Consider the following 24,892-nt stretch of genomic DNA (forward strand, 5'->3'; position numbering starts at 1 on the left):
GTTAGTCATTCCTAAGGGAGAAGGACTGGGAGAAATGCAAGTTATTCCCAGAAGTTTGAGCAGGTAAGCCTCTTGGTCAGAATCCACAGAACCGCTTCCATGTTTCTGTGGTAATGCTGCCTTCCCAATTAAAAAATAAAAGAATTGGCAGGTTGTTTTTTTTTTAAAGAGAGGCCATATATCTCCACCATGCTGATCTCTTTCAGAGTAAGCAACATTACGGTGGCACAGAAGAGGAATAAGAAATGGTGACTAGATGGGCCCATAGAATTGACATCATGGCTTGGTCAACTGAGGTGTCACCTGATACAAAGGGGAGATGTGGATGTTACACTACCCCTGTGCTTCTGCAAAATGGTGGTGTGCCTTAGCTGTACCCCTTCTCACACACCACAGTCTCTGATAACTGTAAGGACAGTACTAGTTCCAGTTCAGACATCACTACTGGGGAAAGATTTAGGCTGTTAAATAAGATGTTCTACGGTGTTCAAGTCTTGTCCCCCATTCTGTTTAACATCTCCATGACACCACTGGGGGAAGTTACACTGAGTTTTAGAGTGGGGTGTTATCAGTAGTGGATGACCCCTCAGTTCTTTTGGTAAGTTATATCCTTATCATGCAACTGATGCCTAAATTCAGTAAGGAGCTGGATAAGGGACAAGAAAGGTGCTTTGGACTGAATTTGGAGACTGCGGTTTAGCCTGTTTCTTCATGGGACTGCATTTCTCCTGAAAGGCCAAGGGTACAATCTAGGGGTGCTTCATGACCTTCAGTTGTCACTGGATTTGAAAATGACAGCTGTGGTGTGGAGTGTTTGATTGATTATGTGCAATCAAGTCATTTTCAGCTCCCAGCAACCACATAGATTTTCTCCATGATGATTTGTCCCTAGCCTGGTCCTTCAGGTCTCCCAACGGTGCACTCATTGCCACTGTAACTGAGTCCCTCCACCTTGCTGCTGGTTGTCCTCTTCTTCTCTTTCCTTCCACCTTTCCCAGCATCAGAACTTTCACCAGAGAGCTGGGCCTTCACATAATGTGTCCGAAGTAGGATAATTTGAGCCTGGTCATTTGTGCCTTGAGCGACAACTCTGGGTTGATTTCTTCAATGATCTATTGATTTGTTATCTTGGCTGTCCACAGTATTCTCAGGAGTCTTCTCCAACAGCAAAGTTCAAAAGGGTCAGTTCTCTTCCTATCTTGCTTCTTCAAAATCCAACTTTCACTTCCATAGATGTCACAGGGAATATCATGGCTTACACAATTCAGATCTTTGTAAGTATAGACACATCACAGCATCTGAATATCTTTTCCAAGGCCTTCATGGCTGCTCTACCAAGTGCTTGTCTGCGACACATTTCTTGATGGCTTGTTCTTTTACTCTTGATGGTTGATCCTAAAAGGCAGAAGGTGTCCACCACTTCAATATCTTCATCATCAGTTCTAAGCCTGGTTGTTCTACCTGTTGTCATTAGTTTGGTCTTCTTTATATTTAATTTTAGTCCCATTCTTTCATTGTGCTGTTTGACTTTTATTACTACAGCTTGCAGATCCTTTACATTTTTGGCCATCAGGGCCATGTCATCAGCATAGCTCAGGTTATTGATGATTCTTCCTCCACCAGCTGCATACATTCCTGAGCCACTTGGATTTGGCAATGGTTATTCACACCTTGGTTATATCCCATTTTGACAATTGCAGTGCGCTCAACATGAGTCTACTTCAAAAACATCTGAAAATAAAAATGGTTGCAAAATGGTACGACCACTGTAAAGGAATGGGGATCATATGGTGCCTTGCTGAAAGATCTGCACTGATTGCCAACTACTTACCAGACATTACTTTTAAGTGTTGATATTAATAGTTAAATCCTTAAACAACTTAGAGCTGGCTGTTTAATGGAATGACTACCCCATTATAAATTCGTCTGACTGTTAAGATTTGAATGAGAGGCATTTAAAGATTCCTTTACTATGAGAACCTTGTCTTTCGAGCATGCATAGACTGTCTTGCTCCAAGCTACAGAATGCAATCTGTAAAGCTGCAGCTTTTTTGCTAGGTTTTGCTAATTGATTTTACTGTTCATTTTAGTATTGAAGTTATTTACACTGTTCACTTTTTAGATCCTGTACTCGGTTTTGCCTTTGAAATCTTGTTAGGACTCACTGGAGTAGAACGGCTGGCCGTAAACCAAATAAGAATAAATAGTGATACTAAGAATGAGAAGAAAAGGGCTTCAGATGTGCTCAGAATAAAGACTAAAGAGAAGAGAAACATAGACAGCTGCTGAGTGAAGAAGGCAAAATGCGAATGGATAACAAAGAAACTACTTGTTTTTTCTTTCGGCTGAGTTTTCTATAACGTGCAGATGTTCCAAGGCACCAGGGAGTCCATGGTGACGTCCTTTCGGTTCTTCAGTCCTGCCTAGTTTCAGTTTATTCAGATTTTTTTTAATATGAAAGAATAAGAACTGGGAAGACGTCATGCTGCAACATAAAATATCCTATGCGTCTGTCTGAAAATAAAAAGGACGGATAGTTATAGTCCATTGCTTTGTTTAGATATGTGCCAGCTTGTACAGAAAATAAAAGGAAGCTGGATAATTGATAAAGAGTATTCTGAAAGGGAAGAGAGTAAGCTAGGAGCAGCTGCAACACTCTCCTTTAGGTGTAACACCTGGCCAGGTATTAGCCCTGCAAGATAGTCCAAGCAAGAAGCACAACCAGGAGTACTAGCTCGATCTGTATTATAAGGTTACATTAACAGAATCTTGCAAGTCTCAAAGTACCCCTCCCTTCCTTCATTTTTACTCTCCTGAAAACTAGGGAGGGTCCCTTCTGAGATGCTTTCTCCACCCCTCCTCCTTCAGACTCAAATTTTGTTTATCAGACTGTTGTCTAAGTCACTGTTCTTCCTCCTGTCTCCCACGGTCATTCCCTTATACCATTGCACCAGGCCATCTTTGCGCCATTTTGAGTAAATTATGTAAAGTAGGTGTGCTTCAGGTTCCCTCGGTTAAACAGTGTCACTTATCAGGACCTTGGAGGCATGCTGTCAGCCTTCCCAGGTAGGCCAGACAGGAAACATAACCAGATGAGCTAATTCTACTTTATTGTAAGGCTATGTTGATAGAATTTTGCAAGTCTGACAGTATAAATCTCCTGCTGTCTCTTTTTACAGCCTGAGAAGTTAGGGAGGTTCCTTTCTGAGTCTCTTTCTCCTCCTGTTATGCAGCTTTGGGCTATGTCGTCTCTTATCTGACTGTTCCCTAGGCAGCATCTCTTCCCCCATCTCCCAAGGTCATTCCCACATACCATTACACATGCCTTCTCTGTCACAGCACCTGTCCTGTGGAGCAGCATCCCCCAGAGTACCATCTGGCTCCCACCCCAGTGATATTCTGAAGGCATCAAGCACCTGTCTGTTCTCCCAGGCCTTGGGGCAGAGTGGTGGGTGAGCCCTTGTAAGATTTTTTTTAAAGCTTTTCCAGATGCTTATCATCTCCTTTTTATTGTTCTGATTTTTTATTATGTAAAGTGACCGGAGTTGGTTAGAGTCAGGGGTTCTTTAAATCTAGGTAATAAATAAATAAGTAAAATGAATGAAATTCTGCATCAGCCATTTTCTAAAATCACTCGAGCAGCTGTCAAAATTCCAAGTATCCTTCTAGCTCCCCCCGCACCCCCAAGTTTGCTTGCCCTGTCTTAGAGTCCTAAACAGAGATGATCAGCCCAGACCGTTGCCTTTACAAAGAGGAAAGTAAATCTGTATACCCCGTTTTTCTCTGCCTGCTTTTTCCTCTTCTCCGCACCCATCTTGGCATCTCCATGGTGTTGGCAACCTGTGAGGACAGCCTTCAGATGGAATTGAAACCATTTGTCTAGCTGGGAAGAAGAAAGCGGATTTCAAAGCCCTAATGAAATAACCCTGTCTCTGTTGCTCTTTCGAAAAATGGTTGCTTGGGGCCATGAATAAGCTGTTGGAAGGAGGCACAAAAAGGAAAAAAAATAGCGGGAGGGGACGGGCTACTGATCATGACATTCCAAAGCCACAGATCTTGGCTGCTTTTTAACCTTTTGGTTCAGCCTGTTGTTCACTTTGTTGTTGTTCATTCCTGTAGAGCAGTGTTTCTCAATCTCAGCAACTTTAAGATGTGTGGACTTCAACTCCCAGAATTCCCCAGCCAGCATGGGATTCTGGGAGTTCAGGGAATTCTGGGAGTTGAAGTCCATACATCTTAAAGTTGCTGAGGTTGAGAAACACTGCTGTAAAGCAAAGGAGGCATCTGCCCAAAGGGGTAATGACAATCTTACACTAAACCTTTGCTTGCCTTGTGAAAAAGTGGTGTGCCATTTGCACCTTCTCCCAAATCATCCCACAAAGCTTGCTTGGGACAGCAAACATTTGGGATTTTTTTTAAAAAAAACTTTCCTTGATGTCACTGGCTGCTGCTGTGGAGGGTGGGCAGATAGGAGATGTTGGCATTGGGATTTGGGATCATATTCTCTTCAATTCTTTGGGAGGGATGTGATAAACATTGAATTGATTGCACCAGAGGTGTCCATGGAGGGGCATTAAAAATGTCAAGATGGCAGCCACAATCATGGTATCGGTGCCCTGCCCCTTTTTTACCTGTGTTGTGACTGACATAAAAAGGAACAGGATGTTGACTGCATGTTTATGGCCACCGTTGACTTTTTTCACAGCCCGACAGACATCCTTGATTGTACCCCTGAGAAAAATGCCACCAAATTGATGGCTCCCCTTCCTTGGTGGACTCCAAAGGATTGATGACAGGTTCCAAGCATGGTTTCTTGGCAGGAATTGACCATCTGACAACGTCCTTGAAGTTGGGTCAACGTTGAGAGTGTTCCCAAAACTAATAGGCAGCCTTTGAGAGTAATTTCTTTTTTCCCTAGAAAGGACTTCAGGATAGGCAGTCATGTTGGCAGCTATCCAAGTATGTTGGCTTCTGACAACAGTTCTTCATGCGGTTGCTGCTGTTTCAAGAGTGCCAGAGCTGTTGATGACAAGATCGTCCTGGATGCCGGCTGAAGCCCAGAGAACGATTAAAAGGCTGGTCTCCTGCGCGTTCTGCTCAATTTGCTTCATTAATATTTGATGGACCCCTTTAAAAACAAATTGAAGCAACAGCAGTAGAGCTACGGCAGGTTGTTCCTAAGCAACAGGGTCACTCCTTGGGCCTTCCCTCTTCCCAAAGCTTTACTAAGGGTTTGGAAGCAGCTGCTACACCTTGGGATCTGTTGTGTTTGGTTGAAACCTTATTGAAATGCGAAATCTGCCAGCCGTCCCTTCCAAGACTTCTGTTCCGACTCATCTGATACTCATTTTCTGTCCTCCTCGCGCTGTTCCACCGTTTTCTAAAACATATACCGGATGTGCTTTCATCATAGACAATAGATACATATCCACGGACATGCAATCTGTGGCCCTTCTGATGCTGTAGGATGTCAGCTCCCACCAAACCCAGCTATAACATGATCAAGGAGGATGGGAGTTGTAATCCAACCCAGCATCAGCGGGTGGAAGACTGGCTACTTAGTAGCAGCAAGGTAGAAATTAAATTGTATGATGCTTCAGATTCAGTTCCAAAAAAAGAGAAAATGCTTTAGAATGAGGAAAGGGGCCACAAGTACTCATCTGCTTTCCTTTAAAGCAGCTGCATCTTTTTGCAATAACACATGGTATCTGCAGAGGGCAATTACAATATAATATAATATAAATACAGTATAAAGAGGTCCAACATGAAAGAAAAGGAGATCAGGAGGGAAAAGGAAAACAGATTAATTCCACTACTAATTCTTAATGTTCAGTCGTCCTCGCAGTGGTCAAGAATAAAGGATGTGAGCTGTGAAAGAGAAAGGCCAAAAGACTAATGTCTCTGGAGCTGATGCTCTAAGGCTGTTCCTTTTAGACATTTGTTTCTGATATAAAGAGATCAATATTGGCTCTTCTGGACAACAGCACACAAGAAATCACTAATCCAGTCACAGCAACAATGAGTGGAGATGACCTTTCTCTTTTCTGAAGTTTTTTGTGCATTTTTAAATGTGTGTTTTCTTGTCACCCTTCACACAGAAGAATATAGGAGATTTCAGTTCTTGCTGTAAAGAAATAAGAGTTCCACGTTAATGGGGATCTGTGCACTTTGGCTGTCTTGTACCACCTTTTTGTGTAATATCTGTAATCTTATTCTCCATACAATCAAACAATTTCCCTTCGGTCTTCTCAACTTTTTAACCCAAGGAGAACGTTTGAGCTTGCATTGCTACCTCTGCAAATCTTTCTGTCAGTTTTAGCACAGTGTTGCCGGCAATAAACCTCAAAACAATTTTTGGAGAGAAGGCCAGGTTTCAGAACAAGCAATAATTTTGTTTGTAAAGGACAGCAAGTTAGCCAATTTGACTTTGGACTGATCTTAAAGAGGATCCTCTGATGAGTAGTTTTGCAGTTTAAAATAATGTAATTGATGCAGATACTTGCCAACTGGCATGCATTTTAAGAGAGGTGTTTCATCATCCCCTCAAAGAGGAGGGTTACAGTTGGTGGGAAACCTTGTCTCAAAATGCCTTAATTTACAACATCAGAACCAGGGCTGAAGTGTGAGTCCTAATGTTTGCAGGTCATCAGGCTGCTAATCGCTGGAGTAAGATCTTCTAGACAGGAATATTTCTTATTGGAACACTTAGTTGCAAGTATTACTTGTATTTCTTTAAGAAGGCTGACAGCAGCAGGCCTATATGAGGTTGGGTGGGGGGCAATAAAGCAGTCGTAAAACTTTACATTCCATACTTATTAAACAGAGTATAGAGCAGCCTTTCTCAACCTTTTGACCCTGGAGGAACCCTTGAAATATTTTTTAAGCCTCAGGGAACTCCTTGCACATTCAGCCTCAAATGTAGACCAAAAGTTACAAAATTACTATATTCATTTCATGGGTAGGCCTGTATATATGCATTAACCGTGTTCTCAAACTGAAAATAAAGAATGAAACTTACTTCTTTAATGTGAAGCTGCCCAAATTTGAAATAACTTTTTAAATAAATCGTGATCGCCCAGGGAACCCCTAGTGACCTCTCACGGAACCCCAGGGTGCCACAGAACCCTGGTTGAGAAATGCTGGTGTAGAGCATTTATGTAATGGTATGTGGGAATGACCTTGGGAGACAGGAGGAAGAGCTGCAGTCTAGACATCGTTCAGATAAGAGGCAGCTGAGCCCAAGAAGTAATGTGGGCATGGCAAACATATCAGAAGGGACCCTCCCTATTTTCTTGGGCTGTAAAGGTGATGGGGAAGAGATGTACTTTCAGACTGATGTCCAGACAGGAAGCACACCCAGTTGAACTAATTCTACTTTATTGTAAGGTTACATTAACTGAATCTTTCAGTTCTGAAAGTTCATTTCTCCCCTGTCGCCTTTATAGTCCAAGAAACTAGGGAGAGTCCCTTCTGAAACATCTATGTGGAATTTCTCATTGCAGAGATGGGCCACTCGTCCTCAGCCTAGTTTTAAAACATTGGTGCAAATAATCAGAACACGAGGAAGCGTGATATGTTTATTTTCTGGTGGTCCAATTGTGTGGGGAGGGATGGGGCAAGATAGAAGAGGTATCAGTAAGGCAGGAAGTAGTTCATGCAGTTGGGGAGCAACATTGTCTTCTGATTTTTTCTTTTTTTTCTTCCTAACTCTACTCTCCCATAGTTGATCGTTGTGTAGTTGCGAGGAGGGTCCACAGGGTGTGCTAAGAAATGTCAAGATAGTGGCTGCAATGGTATGATCAAAGCGCTGCCTATTTTTTGTGTGCGTCACACGTACAGTATAAGGCAGAGCTTTGATCACACTGTTGCATCTGCATCTTGACTTTTTTGATCATATCCTGTGGTCATCCTTGATGGTTTCTGAACCCTGAAAAGGTTGGTCAAGTGCTACCATGTGCTGAGATCATAAAAAAAAAAACACCTATTATTTTAATTTAAGATACAAGGTATCTAGAGATTAGTTTTACTGTTCCGAGTTTTCTGAGGTTCTTCTCCTATCTCATTACTCAGCAAATGCCAGAATAAGATAGAAATGGGTGCAACAGATGGCAGAAGAGATATTTGTCAACAGTCAGGGAATATAGCTGTGGCCTTCTTTGGCAGATGGATGAATGGTGTCTTTGCATTTTCAAGCAGGTGAAAGGATGGGCTGAAGTGGTCTTTAAGCTTTCTGTGTGTTACATGCCCTCCCTCTGTAGAAAAATGTGTTTTGAAATACTATAGCAAGCTAGCTAATTGGATTTTCAGTCTCATAGTGGATTAAGCTAGATTAAGTCAACAATACATAATCAGGCCACCCCCTTCAGCCCACTTCCCCCAAGCTCTGTAGATCTGTTGGCAGGAGAAATTCATTGCATGTAAAACAATCCTGGGTTCCTTTCCTGGCAATTTTAAGTCCAGACTTCAACAGAAATCCTAAAATATCACTATCCTAAAATGCCAACCTGGAAGAATTGGCATAGGTGACATTGAGTTTAGATGATGGACTGGAAACCACAGAAGAATTATTGTGGTTCCCCCATTACTGCCGATTGAGGCTCCCGTTATTGTGTAATTCAAGCCATTCGCCACACTTGCATCCATAGTAACTGGGTGTCCAGTTACCCAGTGGTGCAACTGGTTGCATTTGAGATGGGTTGGCAGCTCCTCCTGGTCTTCCAAAAGCCACAGGAGGTCATCTGATACAGTATGTGGCATCATCACTGGAAAGACCCATAAAGGTTGAAATCCTGTTACCCTTTGCCCTATTTTGGGGAATTGGGAAGATGGGGAATTAGAATGGGAAATTCTTATCACTGTGGGGACAGTTTGTAGGGCAGAGAAAGCTACCTTTTTGGACTGTTGGCACATTTGAAATTTTGAGAGTATGTCATGGAACCTCTCATAAAATGCTGGTTGTGCAGGATTTCTGCAGCTCCAAAATTGTTTCTGTGATGGTCATACTACCTGGAGGAACCTAAAGAGGGTTTTTGTAGCATCTCCAGAACTACTTGTTATTTATTTCAGAACAAATAGAAACAAATGATGGTTGCAGGCTTACAGCATTGTTCATTTTCTAAACTGAAAGCTTTACTCACACATACGCTTGTACCCAATTTAAAAGCTAGTTGTCCAGGCTAGATCTGAGTTCCAGAAGTACTGGGGCAGGAGACCCACCATGGAAGGTACCAGGTGATGGCTCCAAACTACCACAGTTCCCATTCACTTTTGTATCTTCCATTAAGGCTTGGCCAGTCCTAGACTGGTCCTCTTCTTGTGCCTCCTGGTGGTTTTGTACTGGAAGATTAATGCCTCAGATGGTTCACATGGGAACCACCTCTCATTTTGAGAACCACTTCATGTTTTGAAAAATCATTTTTGTTGGTTTCTTATTCAAACTCTTCATTCTGGTATTCTCCCACCTCTGATATTTTACGTATGCTAGGTTGCACAAGCTGAAATCTTCTTGAAAAAACCCTTCTGTTTGGAGAAGGTCTGATATGCGCCATCTTCCACAGGAGTCCATTTATACCTTCACATAAATGCTTGTGAAGATATGAATACATAGGAACCAAAATCAGTACAGGTAGTCCTTGTATATATGCATTAACAGTGTTCTTTAATTGAAAATAAAGACTGAAACTTACCTCTCTAATGTGAAGTTGCCTGAATTTGAAATAATATTTTAAATAAATCATGATCTCCGAGGGAACCCCTAGTGACCTCTTGCGGAACCCTGGTGGAGAAACCCAAGCACCGAGTCATGTCTGACCCTTTTGGGGGGACGCCGCTTTTGGGACGTTTTCTTGGGAGACTATAGAGCGGGGTGGTTTGCCATTGCCTTCCCCAGTCGTCACCTTCCCAGCAAGCCGGGTACTCATTTTACCAACCTCGGAAGGATGGCAGGCTGAGTCAACCTGAGCCAGCTACCCGAGAATCCAGCTTCCGCTGGGATTGAACTCGGGTTGTGGGGAGAGTTTTGGTTGCAATACTGCCACCTACCACTCTGCGCCACACGGGGCTTGAATTTATAGCATGCTGGCCCAATTTTACTGGCCCAATTTTTAATTTAATTTATTTATTTAGAAATTTTATATTTTATCTCACAGAACGTGGCTCTGCACAGCTTAGAAGCAAAACAACAGTCAAAACCATGTCACGATATAACAAAACTCAGACATAAATAACAACAGAAATAAAAACATTAAAACATAAAGGAATAAACTTAAAAGAACCCCAAGATAGCAGGAGAACAACCATCATTTAGCCTCATTCAACCACTTTGCAGGCTCGCCATGGGATCCCTGGGGTTGATGGAGGAACCACGTTTTCAAGGCCAGAAATGTGCCAGAAGTGACAGGTGCTTCCCTGTTAGCAAGGCAATGCTGCATGTACAGAGCTGCAAGTAAGTAACCTAGACTCTACCTTCTCTATTTTACTAAAAAAAATTATGTAAAAAAGCCCTGCTGTTTAATTCTGAATAAGAGGCAACGAAAGAGGTTCCTTGCTGAGGCACGTGGGAATGGATAAGGTTACCAGACACAATTGTGAACACGTTGCAAATGACTTTGAGGCACTACATGGAACGGTGAAGGACATGGGGGCACAGATAAAGTTTTTGACAGTCTTCCTTGGTTGAAGATCATGACTTAGGGAACCAGAGAAAAAAATTGCTGGAAGAGTATGATTGTGGGGATGAAGTTATTAGGCTTGGTAATAATTAATATTAATATTATTAAATATAATAATAATTAAGGGAATTATTAGGCTTAATCATTCTACAAGTTGAGAACAATGACTTTCATTTGGATGTATGCATCAGATCTAAATGCCTATGAATTCTCCTGGAGAACTTCAGAATATCACTTCTTGGTTGCAGGCATTTTCTAAGGCAACACAATCTTTTCTCCCTCCCTTTTCCATCTCACTGAACTCTAGAGCTTAATGAGAGCTGCCTGAGATAGATAGATAGATAGATAGATAGATAGATAGATAGATAGATAGATAGATAAGATATTTCAGAGCTAGCCCTTGTGCGGACTATGGTTTTGTCAATATTTATCGACTGCAGTTTACCACTAACCATCTGCTGTAAACATTGCCCCATTAAGTTTTCATTCTACTTCTTTGATTAAAGTTAGTACGGACGGAGCTGGTTATTAAAAACAAAAAAACGGTCCTGTCATTTGGCGAGGTGAGGATGTCTTCAGGCAACAGATGTCAGTGAGGGACAGAGTATTGATGGACAGTACTTATGGAAAGAGGTGTCTTCTGTTCATCAAGTGGAAGGAGAGGGCACCATCTAGTCCTTCGCGTTCTGAGACTGCAAATAGCGTTTGTTTGTTTATTTGTTTACTAAACAAATATATATGCTGCCCATCTACCAGAAGAAACACTGGGCAAATAACAAGAATAAAAACACAATATAATTAGAACAAAAAGCCCACATATCTTCAAGTTGCCAGGGTTGGGAAACACTGGTCTACTGTAGTATATTTTATATAGGGTAATTTTATAAGGGTTCTGGTTTCATCTTGATTTTATCCGTTTTCTCTCTATTTGGGATTAGTTTGCGTATTATATATTCTTATATCATTTACTTTATTATTTTGATTCTTAGTACCAACTGTGGCAGTTTTGACTATACCCTGATTAGTTTTGTACATTTTCCCCTCTTTGTCATGTGATTGAAAAACAAAGTTTTATATTGTATTGATCTATGTAGGTCTTTGGCCATAATGAATTTCAGTTTCAAGTCATGGCTTAGTGTCGTGCATGTGATTCATGAGACCTGCCTAGAAATAGGTTGATGGATGCCAAGTAGCATTTGACATCCTAGGACAGCTGCAAGACGCTACCCTCTGGTAGGTAGGTGCCCATAGCTTAAGTATCCCTCTGTGATTTCAGACATTTGGGGACATTAAAATGGTCGCTTCAAGAGGTCTTCATCATAGGAAGGGGCCTACCACTTGGCTCTCACAAAGCTGGAGCAGCCCTGAGGATGATCTTAATTAGGAGAAAGCTTGAACTGAGGTCTGTGAACTGGGGAGAGAAGAAAAACAGGGTTCTGTGTTATTTCCATCAAAGACACTGACTGAACCTCTCTTCCAATCCTGACATCAGAGGGAACTCTAAACAACCATCTTGGCTTGAGGATATGAGAGAAGAAGCAGATTAAGTTTGAATTCACAAAGCCAAAGAGAAAGAAAGAGAGAGAAAAGAAAAGAACAGAACAGAGAATACAGGTAGTCCTTGCTTAACCATTCGTTTAGTGATGGTTCAAACAAAACTGACTTAAGACCGACCCTCACACTTAGAACCGTTGCAGCATCCCCATGGTCATGTGATCACAATTTGGGTGCTTGGCAACCAGTTCGCATTTATGACTGTCACAGCATCACATGATCATGTGATCGCCATTTTTGACCTTCCCGGACACCTTCTGGCAAGCAAAATCAATGGGGAACCATGTGATTTGCTTAACGACCACATGGTTCGCTTAATGCCTGCAGTGATTTGCTTAATGATTGCTGCAGAAAAGGTAAAATTAGGTCAGATTCGCTTAATACTGCTTCGCTTAGCAACTGAAATTCCGATCCCAATTGTGGTCATTAAGCAAGGACTACCTAATGCAGTGCAAAGTGGTTATAGACAGAAGCGTTAGATATATTTCCATCCGCCTGAGAAAGTGAAGCAACTATCATTGTTGAGGCTTTTTCTTTTTTTCTGAGCTCCAGTCCCCATCTTCAGTATGTGAGCAAGAGGGCAGGGACTCTTCAGTTCCTGAATTTGTGCAAAATTTGGGGGAATCTTCTGGGCCATGCAGCACAGTATAAAATGTTTCACTCTGAATAAACATATGCGCTTTCTTTTTCTTTTTTAATTACCTCTTTTATTGCTTACTACTTTGGTAATTAAGAGGAGCATGCCTAATTTGGTTGGGCTTTATATTAACATGAAATAATATAACAATACAAGATCAGCCTAGCTAGATTAGACCACAGAATGATCTAGGCCTACGTCCTCTTTTGAATGACAGCCAGAGAGAGGTTTTCATCAGGGCTTAAAGGCGGAGGCCAGATTTTTCCCCATGGTGTGTTTCTGAGATATACTGTCTTGGAAGGAGACAGATTTTCTGCCTTTTTTAAAGCAAAAAAGAAAACCTATCTTTCCTCATTGATCATGGTTCTTCTGTTCCATTTTTTTTTTAAGCTGCAAAAAGCCAGTTTCTTTGCCTAGAAATTTCTTGCTGTAATTGACAGGCCAGACGCAGACCTCTGTGGTTACATCAGTCTGGAAAAGATGCAATCTGTTTTATAACATTGCTTTCAGGAAGGGCAGAGAAGTTTGCATGTTCGACCCGGGAGGAGACCGTCTGTAAGATTTCCGTGCCCTCTGCTGCGCTTCTCTTTCTGCTTTTGCATCAAAAAAAAATGTAATCACAGATCAACCAAAGTTGTTCATGGATGAAATTCTCTGTGGGTGTTAAGTACAAAGAGAGCCATTCAGTTGGTAGCTACAGAATTTAATGCGTGGGCATACTGTACTCTGAAGTGGCAAGATCATAAAGATCATCAAGGAGAAGGAGCTAAATTCAGCCATCGGTAATTTAACAAATGAATTATATGTCAAATGTCCTTATCGACACCGCAGAGTCACAAACATTTCTCATTTCTGGTAATCTAAAGTGGTGATTCATAAGCTTTCTTGTTTCCGAGAGCTCATTTTACATGATCTGGACTGTGCTGGCATAATTGATGCCACAAATTCCCAGAGAGATTGATGCATGGCTGTTACGTTCAAAGGCTGGCACAGTTGGAATAACATTTTGAATTTAGACTAAGCTTCCTTGCTCGCTATAGAATTCAACGCTATAGGTCCTTCCTTGTATACAGCTGCAGACACCCTGGCTATGTTAGCACAATAAACTCAACCAGGTCAATTAAAGAATGGATACATTTGCATTTACACAAAGGCAGTTTGGTGAGTGTTAACGTGGGTTAGGTTTTTAATGGTTTGCTATGCCGTGTGAATCCGGCCCATTTGCTTAATTTGTGGTTCAGTGGGTTGCACCAACCCAAAAGTTGACGCAGAGACCAGGTGATGCATACTATCTGAATACAGCCAGCGTATTTTCTTGTCTCGAAAGGCTGGTAGATTCTGAAGTTCTGCCGTCTTCATCTGAAGTTCCTACCTTGTCTCAAAAGTTTCCAGAGATTTGTACCCCCCACACCCTTGAGATATTCTTTCCCCGCTGGCAATATCTAGGACTATCAGCTGCAGCTCAGTCAAGTTACACCTGTTCCCCCTCATCAAGCGTACGTTCGTTAGCTTTGCATCTCAGGACAGTTGTCAAGTGTCTTTATTTCTGCAGCAAAACTCCTCTCTCTCTAGGTGACGTCTTTCTGTTCTCCTGTATTTCTTTTCACTGATTCCCTTGCTGGCCATATTCCTGACAAAGTTCCACAAGAACTCAAGTCAACACCGTCCTTGTTATCTAAGGTGGCCTCGCCAGTCATGGTCTGCTCTGCTGGTGCAAGTGGCTCATTGAGATTAATTCCACTCCCAACCTGCGAGCCATTTATCAGGGCAGATCTGTCACCCAGACTCTCATCCATCCTCCTCACTGCTTGGTGGTGCTCCTTTCAGCTTGTTGTGTGGAGAACAACATGCCTTATGTTGAATCCCGCCTTTTCTCATTTTTCACAGAGACAAAGTAATCCTTCACCTAGATATCTTGTTTTCCCCAAAGGCATTCTTTGCCTTCCGTTTAAGACGAGACGTTATACCTGCTAACATTTTCCTAATCTTTCAATGCTGACTTGGAGATAGTTCATAGCCTCAATGTTGGAAGAGCACTTGCTTTCTGTTTCAACTGGAGGGCATCATTTCAAATGGACCAGTGTCTGTTTTGGACCTCTGAAGGCCCAGCCAAAGAGTTGGGTCTTTGCCCTCAGTGTTTTTCCAAGTAGATAGCTGTAGGGCTCAACTTTGTTATGAACTAACTAGGCAATCATGCCCTCTCCAGATCCACAGACATTCTGTATGAACTACAGCTACATCTGTAGCCAGACTAAGCAGGATCTCCCTATTAGAATTATGGGTCCAACCTTATACTTTTATCAAACATTATTCATTTGGAATTCTACTCTTAAAGGGATATGGTCCTTGGAAAACCAGTTCTTTCTTTGGTCACCCAGTGAGCTCCAGATCCTTGCTACTGATCTAGTGAGTAATTTATAGAGACCATGAGGAAGAACTGGCTACTTACAGTACCATTCCTACAAACCTTCTTCCTACCCCACTTCGTGCTGAATAATCTTAACATTTGAGATCATCTGTGTTGGTCTCAGGAGCTGAAGGAATTTGGTGGGAGCTGTGCTTTGCTGACCCACAGGGCAGGGCTTCTGTCAAAAATTCTATAAACTTTAGTTTCCAAATGGCTTCTGCACAAGTGTGTCATCCTGATTATGAACTCATTAATGAACTTAAGTTGTAGATAAACAACCGGGCTTTATTGAAAAGCTATAATTGACTGTGGTCATACAACATGATAAGCCTTAAATTTATGGTTTACGAACCAGAATGGTTGGATTCATATTAAGCAAAAACCAAATTAGAGATGACTTCATGTGATGTGTAATTTAGTCTCTGTGTTCCTCATCTGCAGATTAGGAATATTATGGTAATTAGTTGCTGTGAGAATTTTGGATGTGACCAAGCTTTCCAAGGCTCATCAAGTTCATAAAGTATTTTTTATCTTTATTGGCATTCTGGGAAATAAAGTATGCTTCCAGATGCATCTTTATACATATTGCAAGGGTCTGTGAGGCTCTGCATAGGACAGCGGAAGAAACTCTCTGGGGCAAGTGATTCCTTGGATTAACTCTTTGATTCTGTGCCATTTTAGAGATCTTTGTTTGCATCCCTGATATTTGCTAACCTAGAGGCATGTATGTATGTATGTGTTACATTTATATCCTGCCTTTTGTGTAGGAGCTTCCTTTTTTTCACTTGTATTCACAGGTCTTAAGATATGTAATGGGAAAATGGCTCCATCTTTACAGCTGCCCTTTTGCCCCCGGATCTTGTCTCTTGTTTGTTTAGTGATTAGATGTGTGTCCTGCTTTCATCCAAGGACATAAGGCAGTGTTCATAATGCTCTCTCTTCCTATGTTTACTCATCATAGCAAGCCTATGTGGTAGGTTGGGCTGAGAGGGAAGGACTGGCTCAAGTCATCCAAAGTGTTTCTGTGGACCGGACCTAGTTCTCCCCACTGCTGCTCCAACAGCTTCACCACTACACCATGCTGGCTCTTAGATTGAAACTTAGACTTGGCCTAAACTCACCCAATGAGCTTCTATGGCAGGAGAAGGACTAGAACCTGGGTCTCCCTGTTTCTAACCCAACATTTTAACTACTATAGTACCCTGGCTTTTTTCCTTTCTGCCATTATTCTGCATCCAACTCCATTAGTGGACCATTACTAGTCCTCGACTTAACGATCACAATTGGGATGGGAACTCCCATCACTAAGTGAGGTGGTTGTTAAGTAAGTTGCACCCGATTGTACCACCTTTTTTGCCATGGTCGTTAAGCAAATCTGGCTTCCCTCACTGACTTTGCTTGTTGGAAACTGGCTGGGAAAGTTGCAAATGGCAATCATGTGACCCCGGGATGCTGCAACTGTTGTAAATACATGCCGGTTGCCAAGCGCCTGAATTTTGATCGTGTGACTGCAGGGATGCTGCAACAGTCATAAGTTTGAGGACTGGTCATAAGTCACTTTTTCCAGTGCTGTCATAACTTTGAACGGTTGCTAAATGAATGGTTGTAAGTCGAAGACTACCTGTACATTCTAGCGAACAAGTACCATATTTCACGGAGCTGAAACATCTGTCTGCACTTGATCTAAGATATCTGTGCACAGTGAAAATTAAGTATTAGCTAAACTGAGAGTACACTTTCAGTGATTATTTCCCTAACATGGTATCTGGAGGGCGAAGAGTATGTCTGCTGACACATTCCTTGGTGCTCATTAAGCTTCCCCATTGCCTAATTTTAATTCTTCAGGTATTTTTTAAATTTGAAAAATGAATGGGAAGCTACCAAAGCACCAGCCTCAAGCACAACCTGCATTTCTAGCTATGCCTGTGGGCCTACACAGCTAGAAAATAAAGTGATGGGTGGCTACAGTCTTGATGGCCTTCGGTTGTATAGATATTTTGTAATTGAAAACATTTTTGTTCATAACATAATCCAATATTCCCAAAGGGCCCACTGACCCAAAATAGTTGAGGACCCTGTTTTGGAGCCTGCTATACTTGTACTTATTTTAAGACAGTAATCTGTGTTTTTACTGCAAGAGACCAAAACAGTATTGCTCACCGGCCCTGTATTCTGTTCTTTCTCCCAGGGGTGGTAGAAATTTGCCTTCTCCACATGCTCAAGCGTCGGGCATCTGGCTTCTTGCGGACTGACAAGATCGCTGCCCTTTTCACCAAGGTTGGCAAGACGTATGACGTGGCCAGTGAGGTGTGCAGAAAAGTGCAGGAGTTGCTGCAACGGGCTGAAGACAGGTGAGGGTGACATTCATTCTCTTTGTGTTTCCCAGGGGTCAGCCAGATGCCTCTGGGCTGCTCACAATCAGGCGGAGAAGCATCCCACTTTTGGGTAGCAGGAGTGGAAGAGACAGAGTGGAAGAGAGCGTCCTGCACTCTGCAGCTACCATGATTATTTTTAACAATATCCTGGAAGAAGATTCCAGGATCAGAACATCATTGATAGTAGCCCCCATGCTTCTTCGGTATCATCCAGTCCCCAGCCTCTTCTTCACAGTGCCCTAGAATCTAACTAAGTGAGATCTGAGAAATGAGAAGGTTGTTCCCGTAGCATTGTTGAGATAAGTCTTTCAGGTTGTATATGACCCTTGGGAGAAGCACTGTAGGGGAAAATCATCTGAGCGCTATTGACCCAATATAATGCTGCCCAGTTGATTTCCTTTCCTGCTGTGTCTCGTAAGGCTCATGGTGGGCCTCCATCTTTGAGCTAATCTTCTCTCTATATCTTCCAGAGACTTAGACTCAACCTTGGACCAAAGTAGATCTCTAATACATTCAGTCCAAATTGGTACTTGAGTCTCTCTGACAAAAATAATGCAGTAGATTAGCAGATTACTTGTGGTGCCCTCTAGATGTGTTGCATACCACTTCCCATAAGCTGCTTGCAGAGCAGAGAAATTGAAGAGGAAGGGATTGCAAGAGAGTAAGCTGTTTGCTCTTCTACACATTGAAAGCAATGCGATCGCACTGGCAGTGGGGAAAGGGTCAGGCAAAGGAGAGATTGCCTATAGAAATTGCTTGCTTTTTTTCTGACCCCCGCACCTTGCAGAGCAGAGAGATTGGAGACAAAGGGATTTCAAGAGAGTAACCTATTTGCATAGCGTGCCTGCAGCTCCCAGCCCCAGGCTGTGGTGTGATCGCATTGCTTTCAATGTGTCCAAGACAGTAAGCAGGCATGTGAGCATTCCAAAGGGCAGGGGAGTGGTTAGGAGGCAAACAAAAGCCAAATATGTGAAGCTGAGTAGTCTTGTCTCTTTCCAGCCAGAAAGTACAGTTGCAAGTACATGATTTCCCACTTAGCGACAACTTCGCTTAGTGGCAGAATTGCCAGTCCCAATTAGGGTTGTTAAGTGAGGACTAACTGTAGACCTCTCTGGTATAGAAGATGGAGAGCTACCATCATGAGAACATAAGCAGTGCTCTACTGGATCAGACCCCTGGTCCATCTAGTCCAGCAGTCTGTTCTCCCATTGGCCAGCTAACTGCAGGAAGCCTATTACTCTCACAGTAGATGGCCTTCAAAGGCAGTCCCACTGCCATCAAGTTAATAGCCATTGATCCCCATGACTTCCATGAATTGGTCCAACTCTGTTTTGAAGCCAGCCAGGCTGGTAGCCAGCACCACATCTCACAGAAGTGAATTCAAATCAGTTGAAGGAGGAAAGTCTCAGGCTAGGTCAGCCTTCTCCAACTTGGTGCCAGCAGGCGCATTGGGATTCCAACTGCCAGCATTCACCACCAGCCCAAGGTCAACTCCTGGTGATTTCTGGACATGTCTATACAGCTTCCTTGGGATAATCATGATTTTCTTTTGCCTTCCTCCTGGATGCTCTTTTGACTTATCGTCTGAGATTTTTTGGGGTCTCCCATCCAAGTACTGACTAGATCTGTCTCTGCTTAGCTTTTGGGGATCCACCAAAGCTGACTAGGGGCTACTGGCTGAAAGGGTTGAATTGCTCCTCACCTCTAATAGAAGGCTATAGCTCAGGAGAAGAGCCCTTGCTGTGTATCAAAGCCCCAGGTTGAATTCCCTGAAACTCCAGGTTAGGTTGGGAAGACTGTCTTCCACTTAAAACCTCATAGAATCTCTGCCACTTGGGACCCAACATCTGCTAGTTTCAGGCCTACCCTGTGCCTTATGTTGCTCACGGGAGTCCATGCTCCAAAAGCAGCTGGGCCAGAACTTGTTCGGGAGGAGAGTTGCCCCATTTTGTCCCTCAATCCCATCAAGCTCCAAAAATGCAAAAAAAAAGATCCATACTTTTTGCACTTCTGGTGTTGATAATGTGAGTTAGGTGATAAAGTATAAAGTAACTTCCTTTTTTCCTGACTTGCCCCAAATCAGAAAGGACACTGATCTCTTTGGAAATGGTGGGATGGTGTTCTCCTGGAAGTTTTTTCCCAATCTCCTCAATTTAGCAAGAAATCCCCTTGGGATCGTGTTGTCCTTACTTCCCCTATGTCTATTAAGCTGAGATCCCAAGTTATATCTGTGCAGATCCTTCGCCCATTCCCAAAAATAGCTTCAAAAGAAAATATGTCCATTTCTTCTTTTCCTTTGCAGATCATCCGTAAGAAACGGGGAGAATATAGGCAGGTGGTTCGGCTTTCTGACTGTGTTTCCATCTCTGTTCAGGTCACTAGTTTATATTAAGTGAGAATCCGATGTACTAGAGAAAATAAGATCCTTTTTTTTTTCCTTTTCACTGCAGACTGGGAAATTCTAAGAGGGAGAAAAGGAATTTCCAGCTGTTTCTTTCTTGCCTCTCTCCCCAGTTTGCCATTTTCAACTAGCTTGTCCATGGCAGTTTGGTGGCCAGGAAGCACTTTGTGGGAAAATGTGGATTTTTTTTCCCCTTAGTGACATTTCAGAATTTAAGCAGCCAGTCAAGTTGGCTGTGAAATGAATTGGGTGAACGGACAAGCTGTTTCACTGCCTTGCACTGCAACCCCCAGTTCAAAGTGCTAAGAGGCAAAGTAGTTTCTTTAGCTGCTCTGAAAAGCCACTTCCCTCTTAAACTTGTTTTTCCACCACTTTGTGGCTGGATTTTACAGTGGTGCTGCCAGGGCAAATAAATAAGTAAACCGCACATGAGGATAGCAGCTGCCAAGGATGGAGAGGGATCATGATGAAGAGAGAGGAAATAAAACATTTATTTAAGCTACCCCACCTGGCAGGTTTTCTTCTGGAGCTACTGTTGCAGCTTCTTCTTATGCATGTTGCAGATTATGCGTAGGAGAATTGCATATTTTCTTGTGTATCTTTAATGTAAAAAAAAAAATTAACCTCCTTGGTTTTTGATTTAGTGCATGCAACCAAGCAGCAAAAACGCCTTTGAGAAGGTGTGAAAGTATGCATATTTCTTGCTACTAGGCCTAAGTTGTTCAATGTTTTTTTTTTATCCAGCATCATGAAGGACTAGAAACTTGTGTGTGCTTTTAACCCCCAGAAGAAAACAGAGACTGAAGTCAGTGCTTATAGCCAGCGTGGCATTCACACACGGCTTGCTTGTGGGGGAATACTACCAGCCAGCTGAAATCGTGCTGAATTGTCATCAAATGCTTTATAGTTTGAAGAGGCTTCTTAATGCCGATTTCAGACACGCATGCCCCTTCCTCTCTCCCAATTGAGTCTGTTTTGCGCTGGCTAGTTCTCATAAGCAGCCCCTTTGTCCTTTCCCATCATGATATTAAAACCTTTGAATCATCCCAGAAGCTTTAATGTGTCCAAATGCTCCCCAGCCTACAGGGAAAAAAAAAAAAAAACAGCACAGAGCTTCGTCAGCTATTGCTTCGGCTCAAATGAAGCCACCTTTGTTGACCAAGCAAAGGGGGTTGACTGTACAGGGATGAAGCCCGCTCAGAGGAGTTTATCTGGTGGATGTGATATTATTCCAGGGTTTTTAAAAAGGCTGCATCTGCAGCAGCACTGCACCGTGGCAAGTGCAGAGCTGGAAAGCCACATTGCCCCTTTTTGAATCCACAGTGACGGAAGAGGCACTCAGAATGGTACCGGTAGCAGAATGCAGTTGCAGAACATCAACTCCACATAGAAAAAAAATCACAAATTCAAGCGTTGCCCACGTCTGCCTGTCTCTCTCAGTCTTGTGGAGTCCTTGGTGCTCTCTGAGCCCGGCTGTTTTCTTGCAGACGTTTCACTGCCAGACTAGGCAGCATCTTCAGTGGCTTCAGGGCACTGAAGAGGTTGCCTAGTCTGGCAGTGAAACGTCTGCAAGAAAACAACGGGGCTCAGAGAGCAGCAAAGACTCCACAGTTCAACCCTGAATTACAGATATTCTCTTCGATTGGTCTCTCAGTCTTCCCCAGCTGTAGAGCCCTTCAAATGCACGGACTTTGACTTCCAGGATCAATGGCCCTCTTGGCTTGGAAATTTTGAGCAGTTGAAGTCCAACACATTAGGATTAGCCAAGATGGGAAAGGTTAGACAGATCTTCTGATATCTGCTCTTCTAAAAGTTGGTTGCTAGCAAATCTTAAGTGGTAGAAGGCAGATAGGAATATTTTTTGAAGTGCAGCACTCTTCAACTTAAGATACATCCCATATTTTTTGCTTTTTATTAGGTTTTTTTGGTAGGAGGCAAAGTCTGTTTTTGAAGAAGTTGAACCTGAGCACAAGACTTGCCCAAACAATATGCTCATTCTGGGACTGATCTAAGGCATGAAGAGTAAATAGTAGCAAGTATAATTGTGGGGCAGCTAGATCTGGGTTGCAAAAATCCAAAAGATTGCTAGGTTTGCAAAGCATTGGAATTTTCTGCATCACTTTGCTGCCATCCAGTGCAGCCCAGATCTGTTAGCCCTAAGAAATGCTGGGGCTTCTTTGAAATTCTGAAAAGCCTTGTTTCTTCTCAGTTTATCCAGCATCAGTGTAATTTTTTTCTCCGATGCTTTTAATCACTCGATTGCCAAGAGTAGGTGGGAAAACTGAGAATACTGAAATCACTCTGATTCACTTTTCTGCCTTAATTGAAAAGTATACCCCCCCTTGAATTCACTAAATACTGAGTGGGACTTCCTCCCTGTGTGAGGCCCATGGCAACTGCCCCTATTGATCCCCTACAGAAAAGATCCTGTTCAAAAGCACATTATATCGAGCATTGATATACTAGAACTGGCTTCAAAGTTACATGGAGAATGAGTGCCAAGTCCTATATTTTCTTCCAAGAGCCAAGATTTTCTTTGGCTCTGTATGCACAGCCCACTTGACTGAGTTTGGGTGGAGTGGGGTTGTTTCAAGGATAAACTCACCCCCCCCCCATCAGCTGTGTCAGCTAAACAGAAATAAGTGGATTAACTTGCATGCAACTACTAGAACAGTGACAGAATTCTACAGCAGGCTGAGAAGTTTCTAGGAACTCAATCTCTATACATTTTACCCTTCACACACCCCAAATCTGAGGCCGTACAGGGGATGGGATGGGATGGATAACATTTATACCCATTGCCTCAATCCAGCTATGCTCTAGGCCAGTGTTTCTCAACCTTGGTAACTTGAAGATGTGTGGACTTCAACTCCCAGGATTCCCCAGCCTGCCATGCTGGCTGGGGGATTCTGGGAGTTGAAGTCCACACATCTTCAAATTGCTAAGGTCGAGAAATACTGCTCTAGGCAGTTAAAAAACGTACCATGGGAAAAATAAAACAAAATAAAATAAATAGACAATGGCAGCACTGCAACCTGCTTTGCGGTGGCTGAGACAGGGGGCATCAGTGTTTGTGCTCTGCCAGTATTTGCGGATAAAGGTTTATGTCTTGCAAATACAACCTTTGAGTGTGGACTCTACTTTTTTTTCCCCCCACAGAAAGTACCAGCCAGCTGGCCAAGAATCCCTTAAGAGGCAAGCTTCAACCACAAACAAAACCCCTTCTTTGTCCCCACAAGCCATCAAGCACATTTGGGTGCGCACTGCCCTGATCGAGAGGGTGCTTGATAAAATTGTGCAGTACATTGTGGATAACAATAGGTAAGAAGGGTGCCAACGTTTGGGTTTTTTGTTTGCTTTGTTTAAAGGGCTTTTGCATGGATTAGGAAACTTCTTGCCTACCCTTGTCTGATTTTAATGCAGTGATAGCTCAGGGGTTGAATTTAACAGCAGTAATTCCCACATCCCAGAAAGGAATGGATAAGAATGGTTGAAAGGAATGGAAAGATTATCTGAGCTGTTTTCACTAAACATAAATCAGCAGCTGGCAATAATTTCAGGATATGGTTGCCCTAACCTTTTAAAGAATTCCTGAACTCTCATTAACTTTTTAGAGATTTCGCTTCCGAGATCTCAAGCAGGCACATTCACATCTCATGCAGTGTCTGTCAGAATGGTATGTACGGTCCACCTTTCAGAACAGAGTTATGGATGTTATGTTAGGCCATGTCCCTGTGTATAGAGTTTTTACATGACTTCCCTCCTGCCTTCAGGGAGTGTGAGATGGGGTGTGGGGAGTTTCTCTATTTTTACATACAGGTAATCCTTGACTTAGGACCACAATTAGGACTGGAACTTCCATTGCTAAGCAAGGTAGTGTTAAGTGAGTCATACTCAACTTTACAACCTTTTTTGCTGTGGTCGTTAAGCGAATCAGGCTTCCCCCATTGACTTTGCTTGTCAGAAACTGGCTAGGAAGGTTGCAAATGGCAATCACGATACCCAAGAACACTGCAACCATCGTAAGTGCGAGCTCGTTGCCAAGCGCCTGAATTTTGATCACATGACTGCAGGGATGCTGTGATGGTTGTAAGTGCAAGGACTGGTCATAAGTCACTTTTTCCAGCATTGTCGTAACTTCAAAGAGTTGCTAAACGAATGGTCGTAAGTTGAGGACTACCTGTAGTGTATGTCCTGTGTGGTATTACTTATATTGACCACCAGGAGGCATACGTGACTAGTTTCATCCTATATTGGGACTCATCAGACATACATAGCCAAGACCTTTTTATGGGATTCAAACCATCTACCAGGGTTTGAACTCACGGACTGTTGCACTTAGATGACTATGTACAAATAGTCCTCATTTAACGACAGTCCAAAGTTATGACGGCCTCGGAAAACTTCTTTGAGACCTGTACTCACACAACCGTCGCAAAACATTGCACCACCCCCCAGTCATGTGATCACAATTCAGGCAGTTGGCAGCTAGCTCACATTTACAACCAGTTGCAGCATCCTGTGGTCACTGGCTTGCGACCTTTTTTGCCAGTTTCTGGCAAAAAAGTCCATTGGGGAAGCTGGATTCGCTTAACGACTGTCATAAAAATGGTAGCAAAATCAGGTCTGGTCACGTGGTGATTCGCTTAATGACTGCACCCCTAAGTCATTCGCTTAATGACTGCACCCCTGCACCACTGAACCAGTTTTCCAGTCCCTATTGTGGTCGTTAAATGAGGACTGTCTGTACAGTGAATTCACTTTAAGAGCTATCCATGTGTTGCTGTTCTCTTCTGAAATTTCCCTCAGTTTCAGAATTTGTGATCTTGCAAGATTTCTGCTATTTAA

The 24,892-nt window shown here is 42.7% G+C and overlaps 1 protein-coding gene across 4 annotated transcripts in view; it reads left to right on the forward strand.

The window, feature by feature from the left end:
• Positions 1 to 24,892, forward strand: part of SGSM2 (small G protein signaling modulator 2) — a 126,452-nt gene that overhangs the window by 47,538 nt on the left and 54,022 nt on the right. For all 4 annotated transcript variants that reach the window (XM_063297138.1, XM_063297130.1, XM_063297121.1 and 1 more), the window contains exons 3-4: positions 17,457 to 17,619; positions 23,204 to 23,365. In XM_063297138.1, coding sequence (XP_063153208.1) covers positions 17,457 to 17,619; positions 23,204 to 23,365 — 325 coding nt within the window. The remainder of the gene's footprint in view (positions 1 to 17,456; positions 17,620 to 23,203; positions 23,366 to 24,892) is intronic.

This window comes from Candoia aspera, chromosome 1 (genome assembly GCF_035149785.1).
Source record: "Candoia aspera isolate rCanAsp1 chromosome 1, rCanAsp1.hap2, whole genome shotgun sequence".
NCBI lineage: Eukaryota > Metazoa > Chordata > Lepidosauria > Squamata > Boidae > Candoia > Candoia aspera.